General features: G+C 40.3%; 1 protein-coding gene across 9 annotated transcripts in view; it reads right to left on the bottom strand.

The window, feature by feature from the left end:
- naaladl2 (N-acetylated alpha-linked acidic dipeptidase like 2) overlaps positions 1-14,315 on the bottom strand; it is a 298,711-nt gene that overhangs the window by 95,799 nt on the left and 188,597 nt on the right. For all 9 annotated transcript variants that reach the window (XR_015930769.1, XM_088621717.1, XM_088621741.1 and 6 more), the window contains one exon: positions 4,834-4,983. Coding sequence is in view for 8 of the 9 variants with exons in the window: in XM_088621717.1 (XP_088477843.1) it covers positions 4,834-4,983 (150 nt within the window). In the remaining variant the exon portion in view is untranslated. The remainder of the gene's footprint in view (positions 1-4,833; positions 4,984-14,315) is intronic.

Genomic DNA, 14,315 nt, shown 5'->3' on the forward strand with positions numbered 1-14,315 from the left:
GAAAACTTCAGTTCTCAATTCCAGGCTGAGTGGATATACTATATACTGTATGTACGTACAGTAGCTCCGAAATAATAGTTGATATCAAATGTACTCCAAATAAACAAAACATAAATAATACAAAGGTGAGCGAAGGCAGTGAATATTAAAACGCATCACACTACGAAGCACAATGCACAGATCTTCGCAGACCGTAACTGAGAAAGTGGAGCCATTATATTTCTGCGTTCGAAACTACAGAATTCATTCCAGCACAAATTTAATTTTTATGGTTTCTGTGCTTAACTCGGGGAGGAAATCTTTAACTGAGATGGGACCAGTTACCTAGCAAGGTATGCAGAAATCAATACTATTGTAATTAAAGATCCAAAGTGTTTCTATTGAGCTGTTCGCTACAGCTGAGATGTGTGAGATGATTTATAATACAGCATTTGTTTTGAGGACATCTATTAGGAGTACATTACTGCAGAAACCAGTGAGACAAAGACGTCTGCGTTCAGAGCCTGTTCTCTCCTAATGAATCTCAAGGCGAATAAGTGCTAATATGAAATTATCTGAGAGACTCTAGTTCCAGACTGGGGACCACAGAAAACAAATGACAGACATTATAAATATGTTTATTTTTCAATATGATAAATTCCTGTGAGTATAAATATTATGAAAATAAAATTGTTAAATGTCAATTTGATACTGTACTTACCTCACATCATTTTCTATTTAGTCTTGTTTTTTATAATACCAGATACCGGATTTTGTCCAAAAGGTTGTGACTGGACCCTGATAAAATCTTTAAATAGACACTAAGAAAATTTTCAACAACTGATAGACATTCTCATTCTATGGCACCGTTCTGTGAAAGCCGACCGTAGGGAAAAGTGTCAGGCAATTCATGAGGAGGATATTAAAACATTAAACATTGTCATCAAACAAGTGGGTCATGCCTGCCAATGAAGACATACAGTATGTACTGTAGCGGAGCGAGTTCGGGCACGGTGACGTCATCGCCCTCCCTGCGCGTAGCAGGGTCCTCAGCCGGCTGGGCTGGGGGAGGTCTCCTTTAGCTCATGCGGCTGGTTCCCTGTGGCGTCACGCCGGAGACCCGGGTTTGAGCCCCAGGTGTTGCGGGACGGAACGGGCGGCGGGGGGGCACGACCCCGCGCGGAACCGCGACGGTCACACAGACACGTAACAGACGTTTCTGTTGCGCAAAAACTTGTGATACATAAAATCACTACTATACTACCTCTAAGAGATATGTATACTGTATATAGTGCACCAAAAAGGCAATTTTTCAATTAATAATAATGCAAGTGTATCGAGCTTGCATGTGTGCATACATTGTATTTTCTCATAGGAATGAATAACCTTTCTATTTAAAAACAGTTCTAAAGCTAAGTTTAATTTCTGTCAAAAAAGTCACTATACTACAGTTTTGGTTTTCTAAGCAAGTTTTATTGGTCCATTCCATAACCACCCATCCCACTGTTTGATATCCATCTTTTCTGCAGTGATGAATTAAGTGAAATCATGAAACTCATCCCTGCCCACATCCCTGGTGTCTATGGAAAATAAAAATGAGTGAATAAGGTACCATTCACAGCATCTCCTTGAGACAGAGGTAAATGTAACAGACGGACAAAGGGCACGTGACCGTTAATTAAAAAAAAGAAAGATAAAGAGAAATAAATTGAAAACCTCTGGAGTGGTTAGTGCTTTATCCAATCAATGGAAAACAGATTACTATCCTGCCTACTAGAATCTCACTCTGCTGTGCGCCTCTTATTTTTCATAGGAGACTACAGCACAGAGATGAGTAAAACTGCAGGTAACAGAGACAGACAGGGACTCTCGGCACCCAGTCTGATCAATAACTTTCATGTTCTGACCAATGATATTTGGGTCTCATTGATTCCAGGGGCCCTGGAAGATCTCTGAAGCACTCAAACCCATCTTAATGTTGTGATGTGAACAAAAAGATTTCAGTGAGCAGCCAGCAGATTTCAGCAGCTGCAGTGATTGAAACACAGGTACTGTATGATGCAGTACAAAAAAAATAATATTGAATCAAGCCTATACAACTGTCTTTTTAACCATTTGGGGACCCATGTATGCACTGAGACCAATAATATCCAAATCTTAGTGTGCAAAATTGGCAGCTGTAGTCAACATGGGACAAACAACGTGATTCTATTTAAAAAACAAAACAATAGCAAATAGTATCTATTTATCTGTCTACAAAACAGAAAACCAGAAAACACAATTTATTACTGTAGAGAATAACAAGAACTGGAATTGTATTATCAAAAAATGTTCAATTCCTTTCGAAAAGAGGGCATAAGAGGAAAGTCGTAAAAATGAGGAATTTATATATTAAGACGATTTCAAAAAGAAACAATAATAGAAAAGTTACAGGAGCCTTAATCATAGCCTAATAGCCATCACCATTTCAGTCTTTATTGGAACTTTGGCAAGGGATTCAACTTAAAACCCATTTTCCTTCATTTTGTCACTTGAACTAAATCCTTAGCTGTCTATCAAGACTGAACAACTGCACTGCAGCAAGAGCTGAGTCTCCTGGGCAATGATGCAGAGAGATGGAAGGATTTTTCAGTCAATAGCAGGAATTAGAGTTTAATACCATCCATTAAAAGAGTTCATACACCTGCTTTATTTCTATTACAACACAGAAACCAATGTAGCTACAGGAATGTCTGTATTTTAGCTGTAAATAATTGATCATGCGGAGCCATGTCTCCTCACTGCTCTTTAAACTAATGCCTCGAAACATCCATTTTCACTTTTTCCACTGTTCTCTTGAAGGGCATGTGACTTCTTTCTGTTTTTCAAGGACTGTAGCAACAACTAGTATTAACCAAATATCACAAACGTCTGTATTCCTCTCATGTAAATGGACAATAATGACCATTAAATACAGTTAAAGCACAGTCGCATTAGATATTCTAAACAAAGTTTCTTTTTTTCCCTTTTTTATTGCAGTGACATTGAGTGCATTTAAAACAAAACATGAAACTGGATGTGCTACTGTATTACTCATCGATGTTTGTCCTGAGATCAATTAACTACTAGAAACCAAACAAGCTACAGAGACTGAATGATCCTTTCTCATTCGTAATCTTTTTGCTTTTTTTTTTTCATTTAAACATTGCGCCCACATGACAACCCATTTCTCCATGACAACTGCGAATTTCTTGACCATTTTTTAAAATATGTGTTTTGGGAATGATAAGTGAAGCCTCTAAGGTGACCAGAAAGGAATTCTGTTCTTAGATCCAACTTAATGAAATCAGCACTGTGAACTATGAACTGTGAACTTGAGCGATGAACGTGAGAGCCGCTGTGTTTTTGACGGCAGTGGGTTTTGAAAAGATAAAGATGTTATTTCTGCCAGATGCTGGCGAGCTCAGTCAGCTGCCTCACAGGAGTACAGATTTCAAACCGAGGTACCTTCAGTGTGTGTGCATATGGGTCTCCTCTGGGTTTAGCCTGTGTTCTTCCTCCCACAGACATGCTGGCTGGGGTAAAGGGTGTCTCTGAACCGCCCCTGCGTGTTTGGGAGTGCCCTGCACCGTGGTACAGACCAACCTGGTGCCCTGCGCTTGCAGGACAGGCTGCAGGTGGTCATGACCCCCGCCAGAAACAGGCAGCTTTCCCGGGGTTCTGACAATGCACAGGTGACGGGCGCTAGTCGCGAACTGAAGACTGAGCTGGGGCAGCAGCACGGAGCAGTGTTCAAGACTGCAGAACAGAAGGGAAGCTGCTGTAGTAATATGAGCAAGGTACAGGACTTCGCTGCTCCAGTACACAGCCAGTACTACACGGACCTATGGGTCTTTGTTGCAAATGTGAATTTGTTCTCCTTTACTTTATCTGGAAGAATTAAAACTTAAAGTTTATGTATACTTATTCAACTGCATACGAACAATTTTAAAAACAGTGAATATTATCTGTTACAGCAGCAGCTCCAGAACCTCATTAAATGTTGTCCTTTTAAAGTACGTGTGTTGAAGACTATCACCTAAATGAAATTTTTGCACATTAAAAACTGTGACCTTTTTCTTGAGTCCTTTGCATTTAGATCCAATTATACGTCTGTGAATGCAATTCCCATTTCGTCAGTTTAATTAACAGTTACGAATATACATGGCAAAATTATTGACCAAAAACCTGTTATGTTTGACCCAAGAAAAAGGTCACCGAAATAAACCACTTAAGGCAGTCTTCTGGTCATCTCAATTAAATACCAAAATGATTATGTAAGCTGGATTGACTGGCATGCATCACCGTCTTGGAGTTATATTAACTACACTCAAGTTGTCACAGTTAGTCTAGAAGCTGACTGTAATTCATTCAGATATAACAATCCATTCTGCACTGTCTCTCTAAGACATGGGACATAAGTCAAGATAATAATTTGCTTGCACAGTGCTGAACCTAATTCGAAGCTCAGGTATCACTGCCTAATAACATGAATACATTTAGATTGCATTATACTTGATTATATCTTATTTATATGATTAATTCAGAACTCTGTTCCTTCATTCCTGCCTGGTGTACTTATCAGCTTCCCAATCATACGGCAACTTTCACCTTTGTGTTGGAGAGACAAGCACAAGCTATGATTACGGCAAAATTAGGCATGCAGAGCTGTCTCGGGGGGTCTGACAGTGCTAAGCGATAACTGAGCTCTCTAAGGGATCAGCATTAACCTGAAACAGACAAGATATCTCCGTGCCGTCAAGCAGGGCGTTATTAAAGGGAATGTGGTTAAGGATAAGCAGTTCCCAGGAAGGCTGCAGTGAGAAGGTTCCTTACCTGCGGTGGCAGGCATTGTCAGAGGAATGCACTTGTCTCTGACCGCTGATGCTGTCCCAGGAGCCGACAGCAGCTCTCTGGCGAGAGACGCTGAGATTGGCTGGACAAGCAGACGTGTCAGGTTTGAAAGCTTTTCTCGGTAACTTCCATCTTGAAAGGAAAAAAACAACAACACAAGCATTAGGGATCGCCTAGTACTGCACAAATTGTCAATTTCCGTGTTTCTTGGACCTTGCTGAAAAGTTTAACAATTACTCAGTTTGTCCTAGCTGGATTAGAGCTACCATATTAATCTAACGAGTAAAGGTTTATTCCATGCTGAAAAGAGAAGAAAGGAACAGAATGTTCTGGCTGTGGAGCCGGAAAAAATCCCATCTTTATACACCGTCATTCCATAATACATAGATAAAGGCCACAAAATGTTCTTCTCCAATAAAACTTATGGCTAGTGATGAACTGCAGAGTGTACTGCTATTGTAGGGAGAATAGTTCTATATCTTTAGAAATGCGTGATTTAATGGTGACCTAGAAAACCACTGGGACTGGGAGTTCATACTCAGGACTGGAGATCTCCGAGTTAAGCATTTTAAAAAGAGCTCCTAGCCAAAATTTAACTTGTCGATAAATGAGGTACCTATTCTACTCTGGTAGGTGTAAGTTAGACTATGTATGTTAATTTTTCTCCAGATGGCTTATTTCTGTCCATCAAAACTGCAATTCCTGTACCTCCAATGTTTTTATCTCCCCAAGACCTTCCTGTGCGTCCTCTGTCATATCAAGGCCATGCTGATGCTTGCTAAAAAGCTATATCAAAAGAAGAAGAACTCAGAAAAAAAGTTGCGACAAAAGAAAGGCGAAATGATGCAGATGCTCTAAAATAAAAGTCACTTCAAGAGTCTGACATATTTCGGCTTTTCGAAGGGGTAAAACCTGCCTTGGCGGTAATGAAGAATTCCATCATGGCCGCCTCAGCACAGTGAGGAGAGTCCTCATGGTGCCGGGTGAGCAAGCAGTGTGGGTCAGCGCTGGGCCTCTTATTTAAACCTCCTCCGAGGAGAGTGGCAGGAGGCCTCATGAGGAATGTGGAAGTGAAGGAAAATGAGCGAGTCTCTGGGCACACCCAACCGTTCAGAGAGCGGCTGAAGTCAGCAGCCCCTGCGTTAATAGGCTCACGGATTTTAAATTTGAAGTAATAGTTTCCCAGCACCAATGGGGATTTAGATTTGCAAACTGCTTCATTGACTCAGCCTCATTAAAACCGGAACTCGTAAGCTTAATCCTGCTTTAGGAACAAACAGTTTTGGGAGGCTCAATTTTCCAGCATTGCTGTTCCTCCACTCTGATAAGCACCGTCGAACACGAATAACAAACTGGAAACAGCACTCTCTGAGCTACTGCCTGCTGCAGACGGGGGCCCAGCCGCTCTGTCTAAGCCGATTCAGAGTCACACGGTATATGAAAAACAAGGACTGTGTGAAGAGCTGAAAAAAAGCAAAAAGGAAATGAAGCAACTTTACCAAAACTGAGGAAATAACTTTAGAAGTATAATTGGTATCCTTAAAGAAGAATTTACAGTTTAGCTTCCTTTAGATCACTGTTGTTGGATACTTTAGTGAAGCAAAATAAATCTTTATACTTCAGTATTTTAGCCTTAGGCTGCAGGCAACCGACAGCAGCTGCATTTGATTCTAAGATATATATATATATTTTACCGATCAAAATAAAGCTAGACATAAAAAAGAAGGAAACAAAGAAACAGAGCAGCACAAAGGCGCAGAATTATTATTGATCTGACAATAATAAATATGACCTTGACAAATCCTCCACAAGGTCCTAGACAAAGAGTAGGAAGAGAGATCCTGTTTTGCTGATGATTTTACATCTCAAGATAAAATCAACCAAATTCAACACAACAGCAGTCCTGGATGAGGCAGAAGAGCACAACGCCTGTGGTGCAGACAGGGACTGGGACCTCAGTTGCATGTGTAGGAATTGCAAGAAATGGTTGTCCTGCAATATTTCATAGACATAAAGCATTATGAGGCTGTCATACTGTAAAGAAATGCCTAGTTTTAGCAAAGCACTGTGGTCTTTCATACTATTCTTTGCAGAAACAAAGCACAAGCAATGGATGCTTCTTCAAGATGCTTGAAAATAACAGTTTTAATCAATACAGTAACAGAACAGTATATTACTAACATACTTTCTCTCATTGTAAAAGGACTCTTCAACCCTATAAAACACTACAATTAGCACATCATTTGAAATAATATAAAGAGATGGCACACAATTGCTAGCAGGGATACATCAGAAAAAGGATAATGAATAACTACAAAACTGATGTCTAAGGAATTAAAAAAGATTTTCAGTTAGGTTCCTAGGTAGGCGATAGAATAAATGAGTAAATATAGAATTCTAATTAAATGTTTAATGTTTTGCACTCTGAGGCACCAGACTTCGTTATCTTGCTTAAAAAAGAGCTCCAGAGACCTTCACTTGATGGTTTTGAATATAACATGAAAGAAAACATGACTAACAAGCCACTCAAGTACTGTATGTTTTCCTAGAAAACAAAAAATTCATCTTTGTTGCTAGTGTCTGCATCTCCTGACATTGTACAGAGGCAATACAGATAGAGCACGTATCCCTTTTTCTCAGTGACAAGTGTCAAGTAATTAGATTTCTTTATAAGCATGAAAGTGAAGATTACAAGGAAAAGCTTTTCAGACCATTAACACTGGTCTCTCCTCATGTTGCACATGAGGGGTTTCTCACATTAAATGAAAACATGATCCATTAATTGTTAACAAATATGGTAATTTGAACTTTCCTTTTATTGAAACGCATGTGATCTAACTCATCAAGGCCCCAAAGCACGTAAAGAAGACACTGTATTATGTTAGCTTTTTGCAACTCTAAAGGGGAGTAAGTACAGTACGTGCTTTAAAACCCAAGGAAAAGGAACCCTGTAATAGTTGGACATAAGCAAGATTAATCATTACATTATCGAAAAAGACCATATTTTTTAAATGTCGTATTTTCCGTACTTGTGAAAAAAATATTTTGAAGATATAAACCTTTTGATTTATAGGGTACTTATTTTCTAATAGTTAAAATTAGTGTTGGTAAATGAAGCTGTAATTGCGAAGTCAAAGAGAGAAAGGGAGTTAGGCAGGTAATTAACCAGGTGAGTAGACAGGTAATTAAGGAGGTGCGTACAGTATGTAGGCAGGTATGTTTTTCATTTCAGTATTCTAACAGCAAAAAGATGGAGTAAAATGTGAGACAGATACAAATGGTAAACATTTAGAAAATTAAATTGAAATGAAAGCTTTTATTTAACTCAATCACTGACGTACAGTAGGAAGAAATCCACCACATGCTTTGGGCAGGGGAAAGACAACGGTCTATATAAATTGTTTTCACAGGGAAGATACTGAAGTGCCCTACTGTAGGTACTAGAAGCACTTCAGATAAACAGATCTCCAGGGCCTAATGGGTTTCTACCCACTGTACGTGAGGAAAAGAGATTATATCTACTGTATATGCTGTTGAAAAACAAATTCTTCCAATAGTCAGTAAAGGCAGGAACACATTCTAACAGAAAAATGCTAATGTAGCATTTATCCATAAAGAGTGACAATCGGAAGAATAACAGAACAATATGTCTTCTTTTGTATGTTGCTGGTAAAAGATTCATTCTCAAATTGCAGGCAGAAGGCATTCAAAGACACTGAATGCCTGAAAAAGAAATGGAATTAATTGTATTTGGATTAAGAACTGGTTAATGGATCCAAAGAGAATCTGCTGATCACTGCTCTACTTAAGCTACTGTATATACAAAGATATTAATTCTGGTATAGTTGCTAGATTAAATTCTCAAGTCTGCAGTTACAGTAGTATCAAATAAGAGATCAGCAAACACTGCAGAAGCTGAAAGGAAAATTCTAAATGATTTAGACAGAATCGAAGAAGGGAAACATCTGGCTGATGATGTTTAATATAAACCAGAAATGAGTGTTACATGCAAGTAGCAAAAACAAACTATAAAAATATTTGGGGAAACACCAAATTTGACAAAACTGCTTTGATGTGTACAGTATGTCAGCACATCATCTTTATTTTCTAGATAATGTGGAAAAGCAATAAGAACCTCAACAGAATGTTAGGATATAAAGCTAAAACAAAGAATTTCAATCAATGGATGTTATGTAAAAATTGTGTAATGTATTAATAAGGACACATTTTAGACCTATTTAAAATATTGTGTGTAATTGTGTTATAAAAATAATACTGAAGCTCTGGAACATGTCCAGAGAAGAGCAACCGGCTACAATCAATCAATATCCAAGGCCCTGAGGTATGTCCTTCACTGACAGGATAAAAGAACTAAAATAAAATCATTTTAGTCTTCAAGACAGAAAAAGATGAGGGAGTCAGACCAACGTTTCCCAGTCCCTAAAAGCAATGACACAGACCGCCCACCGGATTTCTTTCTGACCAGCAGCTGTGGAAGCTGTTCCCTGGCTTCCCCTGGGAAACGGCTGGACGGGGTCCTCGGATCACACGTCAGCCTACTGGGTGGTTTCCTGCCATGGGTGTGCAGGCGAGGAGCTGCAGCGTGTCAGGAGGTAGGCAGCGGGGAGGGCAGATGGGCAGGTGCAGCAGTTTCGATTCAGCGCTGCTGAGCCCAACCGAGCTGCTCCGCTCTCTGCCGCGAGCAGCGAGGATCAGCGTGGATCCCAGACCCCTGGATGGATGTGCTTCTGCCGCGCCCGGCTCGTCTCGGGTGGGAATGTGCTGCGGGCACTGCTCTCAGGTGGTCCGCTACACCCCTTCCCCGCTAAGCGGCACACGTATGAGTCTGCTCCTTCGCTGCACTGTGGACACTCATTACCGCGCTGGCAGTCTCGTCTGCACTCAGTCTAATGAGGAAGTCATGTACGAAAAGCTTCATGTTTTGTTCTAAATTGAAAATCCTTAGTGCAGAAAACAGTCCGGGAAGAGACCTGCCCTGTTCTTTCTCCGTCAGTTTATGCAGCAGTTAGGTTTTAAAAATGCTGCCCGCTGTTTAAATGGAGCGTGTATATTCAGTTCTCACAATCACAATGATCAGTAGAATGCTATCGTACCTCAATTAGCTTCGGAATTGGAGAAGAGTATGTACTGTATTTTGCACATACTGTATGGTTTACTGTGATTTGGGCTTGATTTCATGTATGGTATGATGTCTTCTTCCAAGCTTTGCAGGATTCGTGAATGTGTGAGATACGTACAGTATATCTGTATGTTTGCAGATTGAATCAGATAAGCACAGCATCTCCATGAAGCCAAACAATTACTCTCCCTGTTGACTTACAGTACATATCTAGATCATCAGCAGTAGGTCCGTCTTTGATCTCCATACTTTACAGCCACATTAAATACACAAAGTGGAGTTATCTTTCATGTATACAAAATCACCTCTATTCTAGAAAAGAAACTGTAAAATGTCTATGTGTTTCATCAACTGTTTGGCACAGAAAATAAATACAGACTAAAAATGCATATGAGAAAAACTTGATCATTACAAACTGAAAAGACTTGAACAACAGAAGATGTGATTAATACAGTAAGTTCCAGGCAATGGCTGTGCTTGCTACAATTCCCATCTTCACAGCAAAAAGCCAGAAAGGGTCTTATTTCTTCAGTGAGGGAAAACAGACCAGCCAAAACTGTACCAGAGCTGCAAATGCAAGTAATATCAATGCTGGAAAATTACACCTGTACAACTGCACAGTGAAACCTGGAAAACGATTACACTGTGTCGGTAAATCCCGCCTTGGAGCCAGAATGCATCTACAGATCCACTTTATTAATGCAGAGGAATGCAAACTAGTGCCAGTTGCTTTAATTTCACATTAAATGCTGATGTGTCCTGACCCATCAGCTGAGCGGATGGGGCAGCACATGGTCACTGCTTTTGTACAGGGGCCGTGGCCGAGCCTCACAAAGCTGAAAGCGCAATAGCCTATTTCACCACTTCGGCACATGAAACTAAAAATAAGCTCAAATGCATTTCCCACAGAGAAAATAAGATAGAAACAATTATTGCCACTCACTTCTCTGACATTTCCTGAGGTGTTATAACGGGAATCTGGGGAGTTTTAGACTAGGTGAACAATAATAATTGTGTGCCACACACTTTCTGACTGCAAGCACAGTTTTACGTGCATCAGACTGTCGTCTTTAGGACTCTCCAGAGGCACAGAGGAAAGGGAGGAGTTCTGGCATTTTCAACTAAACATGTAATTACAGGTAGAAAAAAAATCTTTTTTTAATGTCATCATATTGAAAATGCTACAGCAATTATATGGTTCAAACCCTTTGATTTTCAATATTTCTGATTCAGTGTTGTATTGTGAACCTTTTTTTATTTCACAGTGCTTTCATGTCTAACATGTCTTTGAAGATAAGCCCTGGAAGCGAGTCTCCTTAGGCCTTCTATTATGGAATTATTTATTTTTGTGAGTACAAGGCTTATTATGAATTACAAATATTGTTGGAAGAGGGATAAGATCACAATTCATTAGATGTCTCAATGCAAATGTGTCTGTGAGTCTCAAAAAGCCATCACTATACAGCTGTAATTAAAAACTGCCCATTAACATATAACAATGGAAAAAGCGCATTGTAGATAGGCATCCTCTCTGTTTGCTGGAGCTTTAATTTCTCCTCCAGATTTTTACTCAGTGTGCCATGGCCAACATAAAAACCCTGACTCCTGTTGCAATCCAGTGTCAGGCTGAAACAAATCTGGCAAACCTTTTCCATGATGCGTTGCAACTCTAAAATCCTCACAAACAACTTTTCTTCACTTTTTTCTTCATTCGTGACTAAAGTGCACATACACTATGTTCTTCCCAGCGAGGTGATGCTACACACACGGAGACAACACTCTTCTATGCCACCAGGATGGGGTCAAGTCTAGCGGACCTCTTCAGAATGAGCAGAGATACACAAAGATGACCAACTAGAGGAAAGGGCACCTTTGAGGGGGGGGCATTCATTCATAATCCCACAGATGGCAGCTTCGCTCCATCAAGGATTCAAGGCTGAGAGCAGAAAGAACTTTTTCACACAAAGGGCTGTGGGAGTCTAAACCGAGCCACCCAGCTGTACTGTTGAAGTTCAGACCTTTGTTTTCATGAAATGGCTTCAGGTCAGTTGACCACTACCAACCCAACGGTCTAGACAAGCTGAATGGGCTCCTCTCTGATTTCTGAGGAACAGGGCAATCGCCAGCTGTCCCTGCAACATCAGCAGCACACAAAGGCAAAAAGACACATACAGTACAGTAACTCCGGCAATCAGCAGGAGGATTCTTTACGAAGAAAAGTTGTCAACTTTAAAAGGCAGCAGCTGTAAACTTAGAAACAGAGTAACAGCAAAAAACTACAAAACAGTAGGCAAACAGTTTCTAACTACAAATTAAAATAATGAACAACTCTCAGAGGAAAAGCTACATTATCAAAAACAAGGTTGCTACACGAGCCCTCCATGGATGTTTCTTGAACCTTGAAACTTGAAAGGGTCCAAACTATTGACAGAACAGCCACTGAGAAACAGAAATAAATGACATTCATTACCCAGAAGAAATAACTGATTCCAAAAGAACATCTGTCACACAGCTGCCTCAGCCAAGTGTAGACACAGCCTAAGAGCTTGATTACAATATCTTACATAATAAATAGATGAATACATGGTTATTATAGAGAGAACTGAACTGAATTATTTCTTCACTATATTGCAGTTTGGTTCAACCACAATTAAATTGCTGAATTGGTGCAGATTAAATCCTATTTTAACATCCCAAATATTTGAAACAATTGATGTTTCTAGGCATATAGACAAAGTTGCTTATTTTAATTGCCAAATTTATTCGGCACACAACTGCTGTAACACAAACAGTTCCAAAATGAATTGTAATGGGGCTTTTATCATTTTAATTGCTCTTTTACACAAAGCGTCGTAACACTGGTACACAGTTTTGGCACAGTTTTTGCTGTACACACGTATCCTATATTCTGCTAAATTTCCCCCTGAATTTTCCAGTAATCAATGGCTCTTTTGGCAGAGGTACAACACCTCTTCCTCCATATCCATATCAATGGGCTTTCAGCACATACATTTCAGCAAAACCTGTACATTTCTGGTGTGAAAACACCCAAATGTTTGTTTCTTATTCAATCTGATAGTCAGCAACATACAGCAGGGGAACTCCAGACAGACCTTTTCTCTTCTTGAGCTCAGTGATGTGTTCTCCATCAGCTGGAGCTGTGGGGCGAAACTGTGCTCCTGAGTTCACAGGGTGAATTAGACTCCATGACATAACAAAACACAGCAGGTGAGAGAATAGAGCTGTCAGGATAGCAGACATCAGGAATGTCCTGAGGAATACAGTATTTCACATTTAAATAAGCCTGTGCACACACTAAGGGAAACACAAATATTCTGCATGAGAATGCACTTTAACACATTGCTGAGTTCCCCAAAAACACGAAACAGAAACATATCTCCAGCCAGAAATCAATCCATGGCAGATAGATTTTTTTAAGATCACCTCTAATTTAATTTTGTGTGATTATGAATGTATTGGAATGCATCATGTTATGACTGAAGAGAAGAAAGGAATAACACAATACTATACCGTATGTACTGTACTGTACAATGCAACAGATAGTAACTGCGTTTCCTGTGACTGGCCAGGGGCCAGTGAAAAGGGTGTCGACAGGAGCTGCGCTGTGATGCCCCATCTCTGCTGTCTGCGCTCTGGGAAGACATGAGCATCTCCACAGCGTGAACTTTGACTCTGCCCAGGGCTGGCGGTGAGTGCTCCTCTCCTGCATCACTCCTGACCGCTGGCTTGGGTAGGGATGAGCCGGGGCTGGTTTTGCTCTTGGGCCTGGTTGCCCAGAATTGGGAAGGTAAAAGTGAATACTTATATGTGGATTGCAGCAGCCAGCCGAACTGATTTACAAGTGGCAATTTTTAAATTTGTGAATGTAAAAAAAGACCTGTACTGTACGTTTAAATTTGCAGATTGAACACTGCATGCAGGTTTTATTGCTGTACAGTTATTTGTTCTGCAGCCCCATCCTGACACGGGGGAATCATTTCCATCAGGCAGCTAGAGGATTTAAACACCAATTAGCAAAGGACTGGCTATCAACAGTGCTCTGCTTTAATACAGATAGCTTGCTTGGTTCCTAGGGAGACAGAGAAGATATTGGACAAGCTCACACACAGGCAGCAGGCCTTCAAAGGCAGTGGCCGTTCCATTTGCTTACGGCTCTAAAGTGGGCAGCAGGTTTTGAAAGAGAAGAACCATCACATCAAGCTTAATAGAAGAGCTCAGACATATTTGCTTTTCCAGAATCCCCCTTCCGTGATATCACACTTGCCCTCCCTGGAGGCTCATTAGGCAGCACCTTTGACATGGC

The sequence above is a fragment of the Lepisosteus platostomus genome, chromosome 2 (genome assembly GCF_059453375.1).
Source record: "Lepisosteus platostomus isolate fLepPlt1 chromosome 2, fLepPlt1.hap1, whole genome shotgun sequence".
Taxonomy (NCBI): Eukaryota; Metazoa; Chordata; class Actinopteri; order Semionotiformes; family Lepisosteidae; genus Lepisosteus; species Lepisosteus platostomus.